The sequence below is a fragment of the Saccopteryx bilineata genome, chromosome 3 (genome assembly GCF_036850765.1).
Source record: "Saccopteryx bilineata isolate mSacBil1 chromosome 3, mSacBil1_pri_phased_curated, whole genome shotgun sequence".
NCBI classification, from domain to species: Eukaryota; Metazoa; Chordata; class Mammalia; order Chiroptera; family Emballonuridae; genus Saccopteryx; species Saccopteryx bilineata.
Window position 1 is genome coordinate 111,293,951 of NC_089492.1, and position 24,145 is coordinate 111,318,095.

The 24,145-nt window shown below is 42.2% G+C and overlaps 1 protein-coding gene across 3 annotated transcripts in view; it reads left to right on the plus strand.

Moving 5' to 3' along the window:
* EML6 (EMAP like 6) overlaps positions 1–24,145 on the plus strand; it is a 283,824-nt gene that overhangs the window by 208,682 nt on the left and 50,997 nt on the right. For all 3 annotated transcript variants that reach the window (XM_066267137.1, XM_066267140.1, XM_066267139.1), the window contains exons 25-28: positions 6,604–6,692; positions 11,525–11,701; positions 22,120–22,321; positions 22,418–22,544. In XM_066267137.1, coding sequence (XP_066123234.1) covers positions 6,604–6,692; positions 11,525–11,701; positions 22,120–22,321; positions 22,418–22,544 — 595 coding nt within the window. The remainder of the gene's footprint in view (positions 1–6,603; positions 6,693–11,524; positions 11,702–22,119; positions 22,322–22,417; positions 22,545–24,145) is intronic.

Below are 24,145 nucleotides of genomic sequence, written 5' to 3' on the forward strand. Positions count from 1 at the left end.
GGGAGCAGTGATTTCTTCCTATTTACTCTCTGGCTAATGTGCCCAGATATGCCTTCTTGTGAGAAAGATTTAGAACAGTCAGGGCCAGGCTTCTGCGTACATAGACTAGTCACTAGAGTACGGTGAGTTTTATTTAAAATTAAACATACACACACACATTCACTCTCTCCCTCCCTCTACCTCCTACTCCCTCCCCTTCCTTCTCCTTCCCTTCCTTCTCCTTCCCTTCCTCCCTTTTTCCTCCTTCCCTCTTCCCTCACCCTTCTTCCCTCCCTCCCTCCCTCCCTCCTTCTTTCTTCCCTTCTCTTTCCCCTCCCTTCTCCCTCTTCCTCTCCCCCTCTCCCCCTCCCCCTCTTCCTCTTCCCCTCTCCCTCTTCCCCTCTCCCTCTTCCCCTCTCCCTCTTCCCCTCTCCCTCTTCCCCTCTCCCTCTCCCCTCCCCTCTCCCTCTCCCTCTCCCCTCCCCTCTCCCTCTCCCTCTCCCTCTCCCTCTCCCTCTCCCCCTCCCTCTCCCGCTCCCCCTCTCCCTCTCCCTCTCCCCCTCTCCCTCTTCCTCTCCCCCTCTTCCCCTCTCCCTCTCCGTCTCCCCCTCTCCCTCTCCCCCCTCTCCCTCTCCCTCTCCCTCTCCCCCTCTCCCCCCCCCTTCCTGACAAAATATGTGAAATCCCACCACTACAGTGGGAGGATTAACGCCAATTTATTATTTACACATTAGGGAGTGAAGAACCAAGAGAAAGTGGAACATAGTAGGAATAAGTGTTGATTAAAAAGATTTCTTTAAAATTATTTTTAATTGTGATAAAATACACATAAAATTTATCACCTTAACCATTTTTAAAATTTTATTTTAAAAATTTTATTTTTCAGTTACAGTTTATATTCAGCATTATTTTTAGTATCACATGTCCAGCATAGTAGTTAGACAATGATTTCCCCTGATGTTTTAAATACCTGGCATAGCTATTACAATATTATTGACTATATTCGTTATGCTGTACCTTATATCCCCATGAGTATTTTGTAACTACCAATGTATATCTTAATCCCTCATGTTTTTACCCAGCCCCCAAGCCCTTTCCCCGTTATCACTTTTAAAGTGTACAGTTCAGGGACATTGAATAAATTCACATCATTGTGCAGCCATCACCACCATCCCTCTCTAGAACTCTTTTCATCCTGTAAAACTGAAACTTTATACACAATAAACAAGAATTCCTCCTTCTCCCTTCCCTAGCCTCTGGAAACCACAATTCTACTTTTAGTCTCTAAGAATTGGATTGCTCTAGGTACTTTATATAAGTGAAAACATACAGTATCTGTTTTTTTGGGACTGGCTTATTTCACTTTGCATAATATCCTCAGTGTTCATCCATGTGGCAACATGTGTCAGAATTTCCTTTCTTTTGAAGGCTGAATAATATTCCCTTGTGTGTATATACTACACTTTGTTTACCCATTTATCCATCATTAGATTGTTTCTACCTTTTGGCTGTTATGAATAATGCTGCTATGAACATGGATATACAGTTTTTTTTGAGTATATACCCAGAAGTGGAATTTCTAGATCAAATGATAAATCCAACTTTAAGTTTTTAAGCAACCAACATACTGTCTTCTACAGTGGCTGCACCATTTTGCATTACCACCAGCGGTGCATAAGGGTTCCAATTTCTCCGCATCCTTGCCAACACATGGTTATTTTCTGGAGTTTTTGCTCTGTTTTATTTTGTTTTTGATAGCAGCCATTCTAATGGGTGTGAGGTGGCATCTCATTTTAGTTTGATTGACATTTAAGAGGAATGTGTGAGCCCTGTGTTGAATGCTAGGGATGTAAAAAGGAGTAAATTTCAGATGGAAAGAATAAGATCTTGGCCAAGATCAGTGAGTTGCCACCATGGAGGGGCCTGGAGAAAGGTCTGTGTAAAGGCCCTCAATGTGGCACCATCACTTTTGCAAGGAAAAAGGCAAACCTCACTATTTTCAAAATTCTGCCCAAAGCCAGTGTCAGTGGTCTAGCTAGAGTTCAGGATAATGGACAAAGGCACTAGGGGTTAGGATACCGAGGTCTTCGACAGCCACCTCGCCTCTCTTCCTAGGTGACCCTGTCAGACAGATGAGAGGATTATACCAAATAGAATACTTTTCTGTGTATATGTGACAGAGAGAGGGACAGACAGGAAGGGAGAGATGAGAAGCATCAATTCTTCACTGCAGCACCTTAGTTGTTCATTGATTGCTTTCTCATATGTGCCCAGAGGGGGGGCGGGGGAGGGCACTATAGCAGAGTGACTGACCCCTTGCTCAAGTCAGCGACCTTGGGCTCATGCCAGCAACCTTGGGCTTCAAGCCAGTGAACTTTGGGCTCAAGCCAGCGACCATGGGCTCACGTCTATGATCCTGTGCTCAAGCCAGCAACCCCGTGCTCAAGCTGGTGAGCCTATGCTCAAACTGGATGAGCCCGCGCTCAAGCCGGTGACCTCAGGGCTTCGAACCTGGGTCCTCTGTGTCCCAGTCTGATGCACTATCCACTGCACAACCGCCTGATCAGGCCCAAATAGAATATTTTTGATTTGGGGGGAGGAGTCATACCGTCTGGAGAATAACAGCAAGTGTACTCGTGAGTCTTCCCTGGTTTACCTCCAGTTTCATTGCCATGAGAAGTGTCATATTGATACTCTTCTGTTCCTAATCTCCAAGTTCACAATGCCTTACCTCAAGAATGTTACAGGCTGCCTCAAGACCAGACCAGCCTTTCACAGCAGTCACAGCAGAGCCTTGAGGGTCTACAAAGTGTGGAGAGCAGAATTTAGGAGCAGGGATCTGTTTCATTTCTTTGATCTTGGCGAAAATAGCGAACACATTTGCTGAAGCCAGCTGACCCCTTGGGGCGGGGAATGGCACAGACTTCTACCTCAGCAGCCTTTTGTGTCCATGGCAACTACAGGTCCCAGGGAAACCAGGAAGCCTGATGCTGGAGGCTGCAGAAACAACAGCTCCCTGAGTGAAAGCCCCTGCACAGAATGCTTGAGAAAGAAGAATGTATATGGAGAGAGATAAATCACAGAAGGAATTTTCTGGCTGCTGTTAGTTCATTTCTAGAAATATCAGGACCATAAGATCTTTTAACAATTAACAGTTTGAGCCGTAATAAGACATCTTATTCCCATTTTCATTGCCAATGGCCTGATATGTTTGGTACATTTAGTGTCAATTTTAGAATCATCCTAACTTGTAAATTATATAGCAGCTGGGATGATGTGTGTGAGTAATTTTGTGGACTATAAAGCTCTATGTTCCTGCAAGCTGTGTGATTTACTGTACCTTCTCAGAAATAAGGACATCTGTCTCTTCCAGTTACCTTATTCAGTGTGAGTAGATATTTCTAGTGAATAAAAATGTGAGAATTCTGAAAGAATAGGGTTACTGACATTCAGGGCTGAATTATATATACATGGACTATACAGGCATTTTGTTCTTTGTTTCTGCTACTGTCCTCAGATTGTTTCCTTAGTTATACATTACACAGCAATAGGCAGTGGGGGGGGGGGGTAGGACTTAAACACTTCCTCTATGCCTAAGAAAACCCCAGCATAACAGCAATAAAAAAAAATTGGGGAGAAAATACACACCCATAATCCACCTTCCTAACACAAGACTAGTTGATTTTTAACATTTCTTCACATCCTTGGTTGCAAGGAACAGAAACCCACTCAATCCAGCTTAAATTTAAAAATTATAATAAAGGATGAGTTTATGGAAAGACATAGGGATAGCTCATAGACTCCAGTAACAGGAAGCAACATCTCCTGAGGCTTAGGCTTTAGGAATGAACTAGAAAATGCCCAGAAACCAAGCAGGCAGTCCTCCCCCTCCCTGCCTGCCCGGAGGCAGCTCGTGGCAGGGGCCCCTGCTCTCCGGTGTCTGCTTTTTGCCCCTCTCTCTGCACAAGTAGGGTTTCCCTAATTCACTTGCACTCTTTGTTGCCCCAAAATGCCACCATATCCAAAATTCACAACTAATCTCAGCAAGACACCCACTGATTCGGCTTCCCAGACCCCAGTTTTCCTGGAGAGAGAATTTGACTGTCCATCCAAGTCTCTGCGGCAGTTTTCAGGGAAGGGACATGGGGTAGGTAGGTCCCCACAGGTGTCTATGGTTCTGTGAAGCAATTCTGGTACTGCTCTCTTGTGTTTTAAGTTCACTAATGGTCTTGCAAACATGAAGTACTTCACTGGGCTATTTTTGAAGTTTTTAGTTTGCCTCACCAGGCAGTGGCGCAGTGGATAGAGAGCGTCGACCTCAGATGCTGAGGACCCCGGTTCGAAACCCCGCGGTCCTCAGCTTGAGTGCGGTCTCACCAGCTTGAGTGCAGGGTCACTGGCTTGAGTGTGGGATCATAGACATGACCCCATGATCACTGGCTTGAGCCCAACGTCTCTGGCTAGAGCAAGGGGTCACTGGCTCAGCTGGAGCCCTCCAGTCAAGGCACGTGTGAGAAAGCAATCAATGAACAATGAAAGTGCTGCAATAAGAAGTTGATGCTTCTCATCTCTCTGTCTCTTTCTCTCGCTAAAAGAATTTTTCTAGTATGATCTTTGAAACTGGTGTAAACTGAGTTGTTAGAATTATCTTAGAATTATAATCCAAAAATCTTCTAAAATTAGCTGTATTCAAAGAATGTTTTTATTGAACCCTTTAAATCCTTTTCCATATCCTTTGTTTTTTGCAATTGCTCTTGAGAATACTAAAAATATTGCCGATACATTTAGGCCATTGAAAAAATATCAGTTACTCATTTGCTAAATAGCCAAAGCTAATTTAATTCTCTTTTGTCTTTTCTCATTTGTGTGTGTATGTTCAGCCATGAGGTCAGGAAAAATGTGCCCATTTCAGTGAGAACACTTTCAAAATCCATATTCCCCACGGCCTAGGCAAGACCCCCTCATCACCATGTTCTAACTCAGCAAACTACAAACAAATAAGGTTTTCAGTGATGAAATAAGAGAACCTTGTTTTTAATTAGTCACTTAGAAATAGACCTGCAACTCTGAAGCTTAGCCAAGCTAGATTTTAGACCTAAGTGCTGTACACTTAACCATTAAACCATGATATAAACCACAAAAAGTTCTTATTTTGGTATTATTTTTTCAAGAAGGACACTTCAAGACCACTATATGTAAGAAGTTATGGCAAAAACAAAGAGAGGAGATATATTATGTGTGTGTATATGTATATATATATATATTATATGTATACACACTGAATGATAGGATGTCGGAGATTTTCTTCAAAATAATCTGGGATGAGGGAATGAGTGGGGGTTCGGGAGATAGGTTTGGCCGTATGCTAATAACTATTGAAGCTGGACACTGGGTATACAGGGGTTCTTAATACTATTCTTACTTCCATATGTGTTTGCAATTTTTTATAATTAAAGAAATGCTAAAAAAAATACTAGAGGCCCTGGCCGGTTGGCTCAGCGGTAGAGCGTCGGCCTGGCGTGCAGGGGACCCGGGTTCGATTCCCGGCCAGGGCACATAGGAGAAGCGCCCATTTGCTTCTCCACCCCCCCCCCCTCCTTCCTCTCTGTCTCTCTTTTCCCCTCCCGCGGCCGGGGCTCCATTGGGGCAGGGATGGCCCGGGTGCTGGGGATGGCTCCTTGGCCTCTGCCCCAGGCGCTGGAGTGGCTCTGGTCGCGGCGGAGCGACGCCCCGGAGGGGCAGAGCAACGCCCCCTGGTGGGCAGAGCATCACCCCTGGTGGGCGTGCCAGGGGGCGTTGCTCGGTGGATCCCGGTCGGGCACATGCGGGAGTCTGTCTGACTGTCTCTCCCCGTTTCCAGCTTCAGAAAAATACAAAAAAAAAACAAAACTAGAAAGTATATCTTTTGAGTCATTTAAATTTCAAGCCAGAAAGGATTATTGATGTGCTTGGAGGAGAATTAGGAAATTGTATTATTTTGAACATTAATCAAAATGAACCCATGATTATAATTACACATCACATTGAATGACTATTTTTGCGCAACATTTTGTTTTGGGAAAGTCTTGGATTTCTCTGCAATTTTTCAAGGGATGTGGGAGAAGGGAGGGGAATGAGCATCAATAGTTTGTTTTGTGTGCCTTTAGCTTCCTGTTTCTAAACTTTAAGGGGCAAATTTAGAATTTAGACCTGAGTAAATGTGAGTGTTTGCAGCAAGGTTCTGACTTGTGATGCCATAACTCTTGCCAAAGCAGTTTGCTTTGACTACATCTCTGTGCTAGGCAACAGGGAAAAAGAGTGAAATAGATTTTTGTCAGGCCTTGGAAAAATAGCTACTGTCAATGCAATGGAGTAAACATAACAAACATGATTCTTCTATTGTTGAAGGATGTTTAAGATCATATTTTATGAGGAAACTTTTTGTTTAAAGCGTAGCGTTGGAGTTTGTGCCATGCCATGTGATTGCATTTACAGGTACTCCTGATAATTCACTGTATGAAAAAAAAAGTTTCAATTTGTGAAACTTTGACTAAAATGAATCACAATAGTTACAGCCATGCTTATCACTTTATAATAAAAAAATGCAGAGTTTAATTGTCTCTCTACTTCATTCTATCATAACAGGAAAATTATTGCAAGTTAATTCTGGTGCCAAAGAACAACTCTTTTTTGAAGCTCCCAGAGGCAAACGGCATATAATCAGACCTTCAGAGGTAACAGTCATACACAAAGCTTTAAAAGATATATTTCATGTCCTGACCAGGTGGCTCAGTGGTAAAGTGTCAGTCTGACGTGTGGAAGTCTTCGGTTTAATTCCAGTCAGGGCATGCAGGAGAAGCGACCATCTACTTCTCCACCCCTCCACCCAATCCTGCAGCCATGGCTTATTCTAGCAAATTGGCCCTGGGGCGATGAGGATGGCTCCATGGCCTTGCCTCAGGCGCTAAAGTAGTTTGGTTGCCAAGCAACAGAGCAACGGCCCCAGATAGGCAGAGCATCTCCTAGTGGGGGCTTGCTGGGTGAATGCAGGAATCTGTCTCTGCTTCCTTGTCTCTCACTTAACAATAAAAATAAGTAAATAAATAAGAAAAAATATATTTTATGAAGATTTAATATGTGCATTTTTTTAAACTATCAATTCTTAGCCATAATATATGGGTTATATTTTTATACAATGTATCAGTTCTTTTTCACTAATGTGGGTTACATTTTGTGTACCTTTAGGCTTGATCATTTCTTAAATCTGGTTGCTTAATCTAATTTTCTGCTTTCTGAGAATTTGTGGGTTTACTATACCACTGATGTAACAATGCACAGTTCACGTTCTGCTTAATTTTCCTGTGCCTGACAACAGTGACTAAGCTAACAATTTAGATGCTACATATTCTTTTATTCCATCCAACATGTTGTTTCACGCAAAGCTTCTTATAAATGTAAATTCTTAAAACGTACCTTCTCAATGTTCACTATTCGTAACAATAAGCAATATTTTCTGCAACTATAATAAGACATTCTCTTTCAAAGCAAAAACTATCCACAACCTGACCATCCTAATTTGTCAGACTTTCTTTTTTCCTTGTTTTCCTATGTCCTTAGCCACATACTATACATAGGTTTTTAATTGTTGAAATAAAAGTCTTGGTAAAAATTTTGAATCCATGAACTACTTCCATCCCAAAAGCGCAGCTGCACAGTGCCTCCATATAATGACCTTGAAGGCCCAGAGGTCACTGCCTGCTTGGGCTCTACGTACATCCTCTTAGTCCTGGGAGACAACATGACTTATTTATTTGCAATGTAACCTGTGATGAAAGAAAAGGAAATATTGCTTCCTTTGAGGAAAAGTGGGTAAAAGTACACTGTTGAGGGATAAGCACCTGCCTCTTCAGTTTGCCAGTGATATAAACTATTCGAGTATTGTAAAGTCCGTCCAGAGATATTTGGACACGTGCACATTCATAATGTTTTTATTGTTTCTAAAGAAAGTATATGTGCAATGCTTAGGAAACGCAAGTCGTTGTAGATGGTGGCATTACATTAATGGAAATTGTTTACTGATCAGTTGGTCTCACTCCCCAATTCCAATTTTATCTCTGATTAGTCCTCATTTTAACTTTTTTTAAAAAAAATTGTATTGGGGTGACATAGGTTATCAGCATTATACAGGTTTCAGGTGCACAATTCTATAATACACCATCTGTACATATATTGCATTGTGTGTTGACTGCCCAGTCTAGTTATCTTTCCATCATCGTAGATTTGACCCCCTTAATCTTCTTTGTCCTCCCTTTATATCCCTTACCCTCCAGTAACCACCATACTGTGTTCTGTGTCTGTGAGTTTGTTTTGTTTTGTTCACTTGTTGCTTTTTGTTTTATATCCTGCATATGAGTGAAAGCATATGGTTCTTGTCCTTTTCTTTCTGACTCATTTCACTTAGCCTGACACTCTCCAGATGCATTTGTGTTGTCCCATATGGAGAAATGTTTGTAGTCTGGAGTAGGGATATTTTTAATTTTGTCACTCATTCACTGCACATCTGTTGAAGGTGCTGGGCACTTCATATACCTGTATTTTAATTTTCACAACAGCCTTGTGTGATAGTTGTCAACTTCATTTTGCATGTGGAGAAATAAAGATTCTAAGACAATAAGAGGACCAGGAGCTGTGATACCAATTTAGAGGGCTCAGTGTGTGACTCTGCCTGGATTTCTTCTGTGGGTTTTTTTTTTTCAGAGACAGAGCGAGACTCCGAGAAAGGGATAGATAGAGACAGATAGACAGGAACAGAGAGAGATGAGAAGCATCAATCATCAGTTTTTTGTTGTGGCACTTTAGCTTTCATTGATTGCTTTCTCATATGTGCCTTGACTGTGGGGCTACAGCAGACTGAGTAACCCCTTGCTCAAGCCAGCAACCTTGGGCTCAAGCTGGTGAGCTTTTTGCTCAAACCAGATGAGCCCATGCTCAAGCTGGCGACCCCAGGGTCTTGAACTTGGGTCCTCCGCATCCCAGTCCGATGCTCTATCCACTATGCCACCGCTGGTCAGGCTCTTCTGTGTATTTAAGCATCATTTTTATATCACTTCACCTGTCTTTTCCCATCTTGTTCTAGTGTTCCAAAATAAATATACTAAAAGAAAATGAAGTTTAACCAAGTGATAAGGGAACAATTTGAGATAGATGAGCAATTATTACGTAAAAGGGTATGCATAAAAGGCAAATTGTGTTCTAAGACTCCCCGAAATGGCAGGCTCTGGCTCTGAAGAGTTCACTGTCACTCTGGATGCATATTTGTTATTCCAGAGGCTGGTCTCGGGTGCCGTTGGCTGGGGCCCTCCAGCCTGCCTCCCTGGAATTGCTGTTCCTAAGAGCACCCAAGAGGCTCCTCAGATTTTGTATCACCAGTATTATCAGGCCCTTCAACTGAGCAGGAAGGATTTTGAAAATTTCCTTTTTTAAAAAGTTTTGTTTTTAAACAGCCACAGTGAAACTAATACAAAGCTTACCCAGCAAATTAATATGACAAATAATAACATGTCCATTTAAATCCATCGGTGCGGCATGGTGCAGTTAGAGCAGCTCCACACCAGGAGGCCAAGTCTGTGGCCCTCGACTCCCCCTCAGCTTCTTCAGTGTGTTGGGGGACTTGCTGACCACCTCCCTGTGGGCTGCCAGCGATGCCTCCCCTGGAAAATGATGGCAGAGAAAAAAGTACTGTGTTGGCCTGAGGCAAGGTGCTAAGGAAGAGACCCCCCAGGACTCTCCTTCCCCCTAAGCTCAGGGTTTTAACACGTGTATTGACTCCTTGTGGATTTTGGGGGTTAGAGCAGTGGTTTTCCACTGCCGCCGGTCCATGGACCAGTGCTGGTCTGCCAGAAACTTCTTGCTGGTCCGTGAAAGAGTTAACCACCCCAATGTCATATGAAGATTATTGGCTGAAAACTACTGGGTTAGAGGGTTTAGTCTTAACGTTCTATTTTAGATGTAGCTTCCAACAAATTAAGCATTTGCTTCCCCTGATTGTACAGTGTCCAGATCTGACCAGGGGCATTCTGTTGGGGTGACTGCATGGTGAGTGGTACCAGCTAACTACCTCTCCTGCCCAGATAATGAGGCCAGGAAAGGTGCCGCCCAGGGCGCTGGCCCTCCAGGTGAACAGGGAGGGCCTCTGAAATAGAATCTGAAAGCTGGAAGGGAGGCAGTGGCCAGGGGTGGTTCCCTTCTCTCCCAGTGAGGGTCTGTTTGGGACATCATAAGGGTTGAGGAAATTCCCCACCCTCAGAAAACTGAGGTAATGGCAGGGGAACTGCCTCAAGTCGCCCCAGTCTGCGGCTGTGCCTGAGGCACCCCGAGTCACTGGGCCATGCAAGTTTTAGGTCCCAGTTCTGGATGTGTCCAGAAGAAACACAGAAGCTAAATCAGGATAAATTTGAGTGATTAAAATATGAGTAGCACCTCCCCTCATGACTGAAATACTGGTCGTGTCTTTATTGTATGGTTTCTCTTCTAGACAGTGACAGCTGCAGAAAGCCAGAGAGCTGGACGCAGGCATGTTGACAACGTGCAGAGGAAGAGGGCTGGCTTTTCGTGTCGGCCACAATTCACCAGTGATTTTTATACTCTTGTAAACAGTCACTTAAAGGGCTTATCTAAAGAAACTATAATAAAAATAAGTAAATACAGAGTTTGACTCGCTACTTCATTCTATTATAATAGATCTTGAATGAGAGTAAATTAGGTGAAATCCCCTTGGAAAGTCTAATACACAGTGTTATTGTTTATTGTTTTATTTTAAAAGGAAAGAAAAGCCTCAGTTTTCTCAGGATTTAAATATACAAATTGCAACTATTCTGTCCAAGAATTTCAGACAAAACAGTCTTAAGGATGAAATGTATAGTCATATCTGTAGGAACAGCTCTTCAGATTTTTAAGATACTCTTTTGAGAGCATAAAGAACATGAAGCTAGCTGCTTAAAAAATAAAGCTATGTCTTGTAATTTTTAAAAATAGTTTGCTAAATGATCATCAGTGGTTTTAGTTGGGAGCAATTTTAACCCTACCCCAGGGACATGTGGTAGTACCTGGGAGCAACTTGGCGTGGGAGTGCCCCTGGCATCCAGTAGATGGAGAACAAGGATGCTGTTAAACATATCACCATGCTCAGGACAGCCCCTGACAACAAAGAATTAGACAGCCTAAGATGTCAATAGTACTGACTCTGAGAAACCCTGATCTAGCTTATGGCTCATACAGTGTGAAATATCTAGGGAAGAACTAAAACACTTTATTGTCAGATTCCCACAATCCCAAAATGTTCGTCTTATCTAGAGACGACGGTAGGGATGTTTGGCTGCAGTGTTGGTCTACTAAGACAGTGCCTGTACCTCTTTAAAATGCAACTGAGAACTGTGCACCGCAGCACCCAGCACAGACGCCTGATGGTGGCCAAGTCATTATTTAGAACTTAGTCCCAGAGCGTTCCTTTTAAATAAAACAGATGGGTTGTATAACAATGTATTAATTTCCTTTCCTCCTTTTGAAGATTGAGAAGCTAGTGTGGGACACGTGGACCTGTGTCCTGGGGCCCACCTGTGAGGGGATCTGGCCGACACACAGTGATGTGACGGATGTCAACGCGGCCAGTCTTACCAAAGACGGCTCCCTCTTAGCCACTGGAGATGATTTTGGTTTTGTCAAGCTTTTTTCATATCCTGTCAAGGTAATACTGCATGTTTATTATATATGCTTGCTCAGTCTCATGAATAACCCCAAATCTATCTATTATATCTAAATGGATTTTTAACTATCGAAGGCATAAGCAAATTAGAAACCATGTTGTTGACTTTTATGCTATATAAAGACCTCCCTGATATGTTTACTAATTGGAATCAGAGTGTGTGGCATAAAATTTCTTCTTGAAAGGCCTTCATTGGTCATCAAATCCAACATCTCACAAACTGGTAAATAAGAATTTTCTTTAGAACCTCTTGGACCTGTGTCTCTGTAACAGGTACTGTCTTTCCTGAGATGAAGAAGTTAGTACCTCACAAAGCAACCCAATTCATTTTTAAATAGTGCCAATTGTTAGGCCCTGGCCGGTTGGCTCAGTGGTAGAGCATTGGCCCAGTATGTGGAAGTCCCAGGTTCGATTCCCAGTCAGGGCACACAGGAGAAGTGCCCATCTGCTCCACTCTTCCCCCTCTTCTTTCTCTATATCTCTTTCTTTCCCTCCCACAGCCAAGGCTCCATTGAAGCAAAGTTGGCCCAGGCGCTGAGGATGGCTCCATGGCCTCCGCCTCAGGCACTAGAATGGCTCTGGTTGCAACAGAGCAACATCCCAGATGGGCAGAGCATTGTCCCCTAGTGGGCATGCCCGGTGGAACTGATCAGGCACATGCAGAAGTCTGTCTGTCTCCCTCCCCACTTCTCACTTCAGAAAAAAATATATATATAAAATATAGTGCCACTTATTAAAATGATTTTATTCTATATTGAAATGCAATTTTTCTCTTTAGCCAAAGTTCTGCCTTCAGAATCCTTGCTGATCAATTCTAGTCCTCTAACAGTCTCGTGTGTAGGAGGGTCACATTTGACACTCCCTGAAGTCTGATTCTCTACAGCCTCAAACATCTCCAGTCTCTTTAGCCATTTCCCATTTGCTGTGGTTTCCAACTGCCCACTCCCTCCAAGCACACTCCATTTTATTCCATTTTAACCTCTCAGCTAAGACAATTCAGTGCTTCAGATCTAATCTGACCAGCTCAGGGTACAGTGGGACTTTTATCCTCTTGTCTTGATTTTATATTTGTTTTTAATTAAACTGAAAAGCATCAGCTCTTTGGCTGCCACACTACACAATTGAATGATAGATGTTATTGTCAAAAACATTTAGGTTATATCCTACATCTTATACAATTGATTTCTAAACTCTCAGTACAGAACTTTGTACCAAATGAGACTTATCTTGTTTACTTTATCTCATTCCAGCCTGTCAAGGTTTTTTCAAGTCTTTTTTCAAAGTATTTACTTTCTCTTCCAGCATCATGTCATCTTCTGATTTCATAAGTGTGAGTTCTAAATCATGGAGAGAAAAAATAATAGACTAACAACCAAACACCAGCACCAGGAGCCCCATTCAATTTGACATTCTATCATTAATGTACACATTTAATTATAGTCCTTCAGTTAGTAGCAGAGATGTTTGTATCTATCTAATTATGCTGTCATGGGCCTCACATTTACCTCTTTAGTTCAACAAGGCATCATTAAAGATTTATATATCTTGCTAAAAGCCAGGTTGATTGTGTTTCCCTAATCTCTCCTTCCAACAGACCAACCGATGAAAAATACGGGATTAATTCTCAGTGAACCCCTCTTGCTGCCCAGTAATCATTACTTGTTTTTCCAAATACTTCTAGACTTTGTGTATAATCATTCACCCTAGAATTTTCCAGAGATTGTATCAACTTATGAATCAATATTTGCCAGAGTCTACTTGTTTTCCCTTTTAGATACACGACCTTTTTATGTTTGTTGTTACCTCTCCTGGTTTCTAAACTTCTCAGGTACTACTGATTGTATTTCTGTGGTTACATTTGAAGGCACCTGTGCTCAATCAAGTGTGTGAGCTCTGTTTGCCCTTTCTGGTTTGAAGAGCACTCTCTTTAATAGACGAAATAAGTGAGTCTACTTTCTGTTTGCATTAATCCATCTAATCTAAGAAGTGTTCCTAATGTTTCTCTATTTTTCTTTTAGTCCTATATATATATAATTCTTTTCAACTTTCTTGTTGAAAGTTGTCTGTGCAAGATTTTGGTATTCCTCCCCGGTCATTTGCTTCTCCTTCTGTCATTCATACATTTACCTGAACACTTCAGTTTTCTCTGCAGCCTTTTCGATATCTTTCGATGCTTTCCTCTCTCCTTCTTCATTTGTTAATATCTGGTTATAGAATAATTTTTCATAGCCTTTTCCAAGGCTCACTTCTGATGATGTCCAGTGTTCTTCTCATTGTTCATCTCAAATCTCGAAGCCACCCGATGGCCTTCTCCCAGTGATCCACCACTTTACTATGAATTACTGGCTCTTCCTATTTGATTGGAATTCAGATTTATATAGAAATTTTCCTTGCTACTTGAACATTTTTTGAAATGAGATTGCTAGCAGGACAAGTTAGGGCTAACCTGATATTACTGTAAGAGACTAAAGTTTGGGTAAGGTTTGGGCCTATATTCAGGTAGCTGAAATCCCCGAAGGGATTGCATCATGCTCATGCTAGATTTATTATTGGCCTGGAATTTATCCCCCACAACCCTGGCCTGACCAGGTGTGCTGTCTATAGCACAGTGTCACCCTGTATTCCTCAGACTGCCAGAGCTCCAGGGAGGTCCCTCAGGGACCAACCCAGGAAACAAAGTAGGAGCCAACAAGAGGGGCTCTGGGACCTCACTTCTGCTTCAACTGGAGTCACTGTCCTTTTTTGTATTTCATACATTGATCTCCTGGGTACGATTATTTTTACAATATTGTGTTAGAATTTCAAACATACAGGTAAGGTGAAAGAACAATAAGGTGAACTCCTAGAACCCCACCACATAGAGTCTGTGATTGCGCACGAATTGTAGACTTCAGGATACCCCTAAATGAATCAATCTGCATATCATTACCTAGAGTTCAACATTTATTGTATTTTTTTAAGTAAAATTTATATACAGTTGAAATGCACAAGTGTTGTTTCCTTTTGATGAACTTGGACAAACACACCTACATAATCCAAATACCTATCAAGATATAAAACGTAATCATCACTGCAGGAAATTCTCTCTGCTCCTTCTGAGTCAATCTCCACCCCCGGTCTACCTCAGATGGAAAAAACAATTCCAGTGTTTATCATCATAGATCAGTCTTACCCGTTCCAGAACTTCATATAAATGGAATAAACAAGTAAATACTAATTTTTGTCTGGCTTTTTTCACTCAGATGATGTTTCTGAGACTGCACCATGTTGTTGTGGGTAATAATAGTCTGTTACTTTTTTATAGCTGAGTGGAATTCCATTGTATGGATATAACAGAGTTTGTTTATCCCTATGGCTATTGATAGACATGTGTTTTTTTCCAGTGTTTGGTTATGATAAAGCTGCTATAAACATTTATGGACAGATTTTTGAGAGCATGTGTTTTCTTAAGTAAATACGTAGGAGTACAATTTCTGGGTCATAGGAGAAAATGTATGTTTAACTTCTTAAGAAACTGCCAGACCTTTTTCAATTTTCCATTCCCACCAAAACTGTAAGAGAATTCTAACTGCCAGCATTCAGTGTTGTCAGACTTGTAAAATTTAGCTGTTCTGGAGAGTAGGTAGTGTGAACTCGCTGTGTTTGTAATTTACATTTCTCTGATGACTAATGATGCTAAGGGCTTTTCATTTGCTTATTGGCCATTTGTGAAGTGTTTGTACAAATCTTTTGTTACTTTTATTGATTGGATTGTGTATCTTTTTGTTCTTGAGTTCTACTTTGTAAGATTTGATTGAAAAAATAGTTTCATAATTTAAAATCATTCAAAAACCACTCGCCAATAAAAACTGCTTGATAGTATCACTTCTCTTCCTCCTATTTTTTTTAAATTAATTTTTTTTAACTGAGAGGAGGAGAGATAGTGAGACAGATTCCCCCATGTGCCCCATCCAGGATCCACCTAACAACCCTCATCTGGGGCTGATCCTCAGTGCCTGGGGTTGACACTTGAACCAATCAAGCCACTGGCTTCAAGAGGGGAAGGGAGAGAGAAAAGGGGGAAAAGGAGGGTAAGAGAAGCAGATGGTCACTTCTCCTGTGTGCCCTGACCGGGAATTGAACCTGGGACGACCATACATTGGGCCAATGCTCTATCCATTGAACCAACTGGTCAGGGGCCTATTTTTTTTTTAATCTGATTTTTCTGGCATACTTTTGCTTCCAAAAACGTGGATCCAATCTGATGAATATTTCCAGCTGTATGGTTACCCTCCTCCAATGCTCTGGGTATGTTGGACAAAGTTCACCACCTGTTATGGACTGAATGTGCCCCTGTCAAAATTCATATGTTGAAGCCCTAACCCCCAATGGGACTGTATTTGGAAATAAGGCCTTTATGAGAATAGTTAAGACTAAATGTAGTCATAAGGGTGGGGTCTGGATCCAATAGGATTAGTGCTTTACAGTAGACAAGTACATTTTCTCTCTCCATGTACAAACAGCTAGGAATGGCCATGGAGCCCACAGTGAGAAGGTGGTGTCCATAAGCCAAGAAGAGATCTCTCACCAGGAACCAAATTTCCTGGCATCTTGATCTTAGGTGTCCCAGCTTCCAGAACTGTGAGAAATAAATTTCTGTTGTTGAAGCCACTCAACATGTTATATTTTTTATGGCAATCAAACTGGACTAAGACAGCATCCCATTGCAGTATTCTAGAATTGAGCTCCATGTCATCAAGTCTTGGTGATACCTGTGAGATCTTATCACTACACAGTTCTCTGTGTCCAGAATTCAAGTTCCATTTGTTAGACTCTAAGATCATATCTTCTTCTTGGCCCTTTTCCTTGTCCTCTCTTCCTATGAGTTATGAGGCATCTCTTCCAGGCATTTCTTTTTCTTTCCATGACAATCATGAACTCTTATATTATTTAGTTTCATTGTTTAAAATCTTTACAATGAGGTCATTAGTCCCCTGACAGTCACATTGTTTCCAGCCTCCACGAGATAGACTCCCCTTTGCGAGAGCCCACCCATTTTTCCAGTCAAGCCATGTGTGATTCTGTCCTTTGACATCATCTATATAGCTAGCTGATTGCTTCCCATATTCCCCTTTCTTTTCTCCTTTCACGAGACTGGAGAGGTTAAACTATGACCATGTCCTCCATTCTAAAGCCAAGGCATCTGGTTCCAGTGCTGGCTCTGGCATTTATTAACCACTTGACCTAACAGGAGTTTTTTAGAATCGCTGGAACAAGAGTGGAGTCCTCTGTAAGGTGGGAATAAATCCTTTTCTAATTGGATGTTATGTCATTATGCAAGTTAAATAAACCATTGCAGGCATCCCCAAACTACGGCCCACGGGCCACATCCGGCCCCCTGAGGCCATTTATCTGGCCCCCGCCGCACTTCCGGAAGGGGCACCTCTTTCATTGGTGGTCAGTGAGAGGAGCACTGTATGTGGCGGACAATGAACTGGCCACCTGTGTAAAAAGTTTGGGGACCCCTGATTTAGAGTAATGCTTCCTATATATATATAGGAAGTATCCCAAACTTACAGGTTTTACTATAATTATTATCTCATTTTTTAAATTCTCACCTTTCTTTAAAGCTACTGCAGACTTTATCATCCCTGATGATGCTACCTATATGCTAGTTCATCTAGAAATTAGCTATAATTTAGTATATAATATCTAAAACTTATATATTGATGACCCTTTGTTGACTTTATTTGTATATTTCTCTTACCTTGCACAAAATTGTAAAATTGTCAGCATTTTAGCAACCTCATATCCTCTGTTAGAAAAGTATAATAAAGCAAATTTAAGGATAAAAAGGTACAGTGGTACCTTGAGATACGAACAGACCAACATACGATTTTTTTTTAAGATACGAGCTGCAACTCAGTTTGTATTTTTGTTCAAGATCCGTGCAAAATTCCAAAATACGAGTCATGATTCGGGAAGCTGCCGCTAGTTGGCACATTGGCACACGGGTCCAGTATCGGCAGTTTGATATACAAGTTGACTGACGAGCTCGGTTACAGAACGAATTAAATTCATATCTCAAGGTACCACTGTATATATTACCAAGTCATTACCTTTTAAAAACTCACCCTTGGGATCTTAAGTTTCTTTCTCAGCGTGGAAGGCTCAAGAGAATGGCTCTTCAAAGAAGAACCTTGCGCATAAAATTTTTCATAGAAACTGTGTGAAATGTGAATGTGGAGAGAGGGTACATAGCTTTCATCAGATTTTCAGGAATTTCTCACCTAAAAACAGTGCACAACCAGCGCTCTGTGGACATATTTTAGATTCTCCGCTCTTTCAGCACTCAGTGGAGGAGGAGAGTTGTGGTAGCGAGTGCCGATGGCTGTAACAGAAATGCAGGATTTGGCCTGCTGACCCAGAAGGGCAGTGCACCTGGCTGGCTGTGCTAGATCTTCAGGAGGCTCCTTCCGTGGGCCCTACGAGAACCACCGAGCATCCCTACCAGCCTCTTCTTCCTGGGGGAGCAGCTGGTTTCCTGGAGCCTTCCAATAACTGTGAATTCCTTTTATTGTTCCATGAAGCAGTAATCTTGTTTCCTATTCTGAGAATCTTGAATCACCCTTTGCTGGAATTGACTCAGAAATTTTTCCTTTTTCTTATTCTTTTGTGTCACTTTCCCTCTGTAAAGATTCTGATCACCTTCAGACATTACTTTCTTTTTTCTCTTGGAACCCAGCTTGCATAACAGGTTGGTTCTGCTTCCAGCAGGAAGACTGGCAGGACACACAGCTGCAGCCATCGTGACTGTCCTCTTTGTGTCAGCGGCTCCTGGATCTCACCTGGTCCCACAGTGGGTTCATTGGAAATCCTTATATTGCTCTGCCTATTCACTTAGCAAACTAGTGGCTCTGGAGGCTTCCTGGAAATGTTGCCCACCTGTTTGCTCCCCTCATCCTTTCAGACTCAGCGCTCTGCCAAGGACTGGGCAGTTCCACTCTGCGGTCAGAGTGGGGCCAGCCAAATCCAAAGAGCTCTCGACCAAGAGTATTTTAAAGTCACGTACTCTCCTGCACCTGTCTCCTGCCGCGTGTCTGTGGTGGTTTCAGGGTTCCCCAGCATGCCAGTCCACAACCCTCTGGGAGCCTCTTGTCAATGATTGAATAAAGTTTCACCAGGGACACTGATGACCCTCTCATGACTTTAGAAAGTATATGCAGCTTCCTACATTATATAAGGTATTCCCTGGAAGTCACTGAGGGGATGGAAAAACTCTCCCTTTTTAAACCCTTTTTATTTTTATTTATTTATTTATTTATTTTTGCATTTTCTTTTCTGAAGCTGGAAACAGGGAGAGACAGTCAGACAGGCTCCCGCATGCGCCCGACCGGGATCCACCCGGCACGCCCACCATGGGGCGAAGCTCTGCCCACCAGGGGGCGATGCTCTGCCCATCCTGGGCGTCGCCATATTGCGACCAGAGCCACTCTAGCGCCTGGGGCAGAGGTCACAGAGCCATCCCCAGCGCCCGGGCCATCTTTGCTCCAATGGAGCCTTGGCAGCGGGAGGGGAAGAGAGAGACAGAGAGGAAGGCGCGGTGGAGGGGTGGAGAAGCAAATGGGCGCTTCTCCGATGTGCCCTGGCCGGGAATCGAACCCGGGTCCTCCGCACGCTAGGCCGACGCTCTACCGCTGAGCCAACCGGCCAGGGCTTTTTATTTATTTTTTTAAAAATTTTTAAAAATTAAATTTAATGGGGTGATATTGATCAATAAGAGCACATAGGTTTCAGGTAAACATTTCTATAGCATTTGAAATAACAACTTCTTACGGCAGTTATTTCCCAACCCAGGGTCCGGCCTAGGGTCACACATTGCATTTAGTTAATGTATCTGTTTAGTTTGCTTTAATCTGTAACAGTTCTTCTGCCTTTCTTGATTTTTTTTTTATAATAATTTTATTTTTTTAATGGGGTGACATCAATAAATCAGGATACATATATTCAAAGATAACAAGTCCAGGTTATCTTGTCGTTCAATTATGTTGCATACCCATCACCCAAAGTCAGATTGTCCTCTGTCACCTTCTATCTTGTTTTCTTTGTGCCCCTTCCCCTCCCCCTTTCCCTCTCCCATTCCCCCCTCCCCCCATAACCACCACACTCTTATCAATGTCTCTTAGTTTCACTTTTATGTCCCACCTACGTATGGAATAATGCAGTTCCTGGTTTTTTCTGATTTACTTATTTCGCTTCGTATCATGTTATCAAGATCCCACCATTTTGCTGTAAATGTTCCGATGTCATCATTTCTTATGGCTGAGTAGTATTCCATAGTGTATATGTGCCACATCTTCTTTATCCAGTCATCTATTGACGGGCTTTTTGGTTGTTTCCATGTCCTGGCCGCTGTGAACAATGCTGCAATAAACATGGGGCTGCATGTGTCTTTACATATCAATGTTTCTGAGTTTTTGGGGTATATACCCAGTAGAGGGATTGTTGGGTCATAAGGTAGTTCTATTTGCAGTTTTTTGAGGAACCACCATACTTTCTTCCATAATGGTTGTACTACATTACATTCCCACCAACAGTGGATGAGGGTTCCTTTTTCTCCACAGCCTCTCCAACATTTGCTATTACCTGTCTTGCTAATAATAGCTAATCGAACAGGTGTGAGGTGGTATCTCATTGCAGTTTTGATTTGCATTTCTCTAATAGCTAAAGAAGATGAGCATCTTTTCATATATCTGTTGGCCATTTGTATTTCTTCCTGGGAGAAGTGTCTGTTCATATCCTCTTCCCATTTTTTTATTGGATTGTTTGTTTGTTTGTTGTTGAGTTTTATGAATTCTTTGTATATTTTGGATATTTGGCCCTTATCTGAGCTGTTGTTTGAAAATATCATTTCCCATTTAGTTGGCTTTCTGTTTATTTTGTTATCAGTTTCTCTTGCTGAGCAAAAACTTCTTAGTCTGATGTAGTCCCATTCATTAATTTTTGCCTTCACTTCTCTTGCTTGTGGAGTCAAATTCATAAAATGCTCTTTAAAACCCAGGTACCTATGTCTTCTTCTATGTACTTAATTGTTTCAGGTCTTATGTTTAGATCTTTGATCCATTTTGAGTTAATTTTTGTACAGGGGGAGAGACTGTAGTCCAGTTTCATTCTTTTGCATGTGGCTTTCCAGTTTTCCCAGCACCATTTATTGAAGAGGCTTTCTTTTCTCCATTGTGTGTTGTTGGCCCCTTTATCAAAAATTATTTGACTATATATATGTGGTTTTATTTCTGGACTTTCTATTCTGTTCCATTGGTCTGAGTGTCTATTTTTCTGCCAAACCATGCTGTTTTGATTGTCATGGCCCTATAATAGAATTTGAAGTCAGGTATTATAATGCCCCCAGCTTCATTCTTTTTCTTTAGGATTGCTTTGGCTATTCGGGTTTTTTTATAGTTCCATATAAATCTGATGATTTTTTGCTCTATTTCTTTAAAAAATGTCATTGGAAGTTTGATGGGAATTGCATTAAATTTGTATATTGCTTTGGGTAATATAGCCATCTTGATTATATTTATTCTTCCTAGCCAAGAACAAGGTATATTCTTCCATAAACCCTTTTTAAATGGCTCCCACCAGAGCTGTTTTTGCCAGACTGTGGCTCATGAATCAGAAGTGGAAGCTGGCTTCTAATGCCAGATGCAACCCCCACTGCTGGTCAGGGCTGCCCCAGAGGGCGCCACTAAGTCACATTCACTTGTCCTGTGTGCCACTCTGAAGAGCTCGTGATACTTACTAATAAACTGGGTTCTTCTTACTTGATGGTGGTTGTTGAAAAGCAGCTTACTTTGTTTTTAAATCAATTGGTTGAGTGTTTTTAGTGTTAGAGATTGTTTCCAGTGTCCATGACAGACACTGTTGTGTGTTTTAAATCTTACTTGAGGCCCCGGGATTATAAGAAGTCCCTTGCTGTTCTGTCATAGTCTGGGCTTTGGTTCAAAAACCACTGTGGGGAATGCCTGGGAGGACACTTCTGATCTCAAATGTCAGCCAGACTCACAATCAGAAGTTTACACTAGAGACCTGTGGAGAATGCACATTTGATATGTGAGAGACACAGAAACAAGCTTTTTATACTTCTTACACTCCCAGAAAAAAGCTTCTAAAGTCTAACATTTAATTTGTCCCTAAAACTATTTCTTGAGAACCCACGATGAGCCAGGTAATGTAGGGAAAAAAGAGAGCTAGTCCCAGCCCTCACAGAGCTTATGTTCTAAAGAAATGGAAGGAAATTGCTGCTTAAGTGTTTCATTTGTATCCAGTAGAAGCCTCTCTGGAGAATAACCCAGATTAAGTAACCCCAGAGACAGGAACAGTGAGACTACAAATGGGGTAATTGCAAATTCCTGGCTTTACAGGGCCAGCACGCAAGATTCAAGAAGTACGTGGGACACAGTGCACATGTCACCAACGTGCGATGGCTGCACAACGATTCTGTGCTGCTCACAGTAGGTGGCGCGGACACCGCCTTGATGATCTGGACCAGGGAGTTTGTGGGGACCCAGGAAAGCAAGCTGGTGGATAGTGAGGAATCAGACACTGATGTAGAAGAGGATGGAGGTGAGTCCTAACTGCCGGGCATCAACTGCGCCTTCTTCCAATCCCCTCCTGAGCCACCAAACCAACTCCACTCCCCACCTCTTTCTGTTGTTTGAGGTTATGACAGTGACGTTGCTAGAGAAAAGGCCATTGATTACACCACCAAGATCTACGCTGTGAGCATCAGGGAAATGGAGGGCACCAAACCTCACCAGCAGATGAAAGAAGTTTCAGTGGAAGAAAGGTATGGTGTTGCCAGGTTTGTTTGCATTTATTATACCTGATGGCAAGAAACTCACTTAAACCACAGTCCATTTCCTTTGCCCTCAAAGTTGCTACTTAAGCTGGTCTTTTATGTGTATGCACAAAGTCTTAACCTGCATAAATGCTTACTTTGGGGAATGTTGCCCAGAGCCTTTGATACATGACAGAGTTTGGTTTCTACTTTGCCCAAGTGGTTTACGGAATATGATTTGCACAGATGTGAGATTTGGTTGGACTGGGCTTCCCGCTCCCAGTGAGGATGTCAGGATAGCGAAGAGCTGTCCTGAATGTGATGGCTGCCAGGAGAGCATGCTGACTAGACAGGTAGGCGGGGAGGCAGGCTTCTGAGGTCATGAAGGAATATTTGGAGGTTATGAAAACAACCCTCTGTTCTAACCAGGGTCTGTGAGTTACTGTGTCCCTTGGTGTACCTTCTTTTACAGTGTCTTCACCCGCTCACATTTGCTCGGGCGTGTTTGGCAATTCCAGCCTATTTGATTTTGTTGTCTTGGATCCTCTGTGATGAAGGAAACTTGCTGGTATTATTTTAGGTCTTTTTGATGTGCTACTATAAATTGTTGATTACAATAAGAGAAATTGTCAAATACTTTTTAACAGTTTGTAGCTCATAATTACTACTATTACTTAATTTACCATATTCATAGTAGGGAGGATAAATATGGAATAAAAACTTTTTACATCTAAAGAGAATTTCATGGATCTCAAAGATGTCTAAGAATTCTCTGTGGGCTGTTCACTGACATGGGTCTGGTGGTCACAAGCACGCTGGTTCCATGATGTATATAACTGATGAGACTCAAATTGTTTTTCACATTTAGCATGGCTATTATTCCAAGGTGGTTTGTGGCTGATTTCTATAACTAGAGCTTCATCATGCAATAACTTAGATGGCCACTTAGATGTAGAAACCTAATCAAATTTCTAATTTTAAACACTACAGCTGATTTCTAACTTAAACTGAGGTTCACCTGAACATTTCTTGGTCTTGGTGTCTCTTTGGGCAGGTCAGCAAAAACCTCACACCTGCTCAATGTAGGAAGAGGTGAGTGAGATGAAGGTAGAGACAACCTTAAGAATTTACTATCTTAAAATCCAGAATTTTGAAGCTACCTCATTTTCTCCAATGTGTCGAATTGGGAACTTGTTCATAGCATATACAGGATTGGCCTTTTTTAATACAAAAGAAAAAGTGCTTCATAGTGTTATGAGATATAGCGGGAGTTATTTTATTTATTTATTTATTTTTTATTTTTTATTTTTTTTGCATTTTTCTGAAGCTGGAAACAGGGAGAGACAGTCAGACAGACTCCCGCATGCGCCCGACCGGGATCCACCCGGCACGCCCACCAGGGGCGACGCTCTGCCCACCAGGGGGCGATGCTCTGCCCCCATGTTGCGACCCTCCTGGATGTCGCCATGTTGCGACCAGAGCCACTCTAGCGCCTGGGGCAGAGGCCACAGAGCCATCCCCAGCGCCCGGGCCATCTTTGCTCCAATGGAGCCTTGGCAGCGGGAGGGGAAGAGAGAGACAGAGAGGAAGGTGCGGCGGAGGGGTGGAGA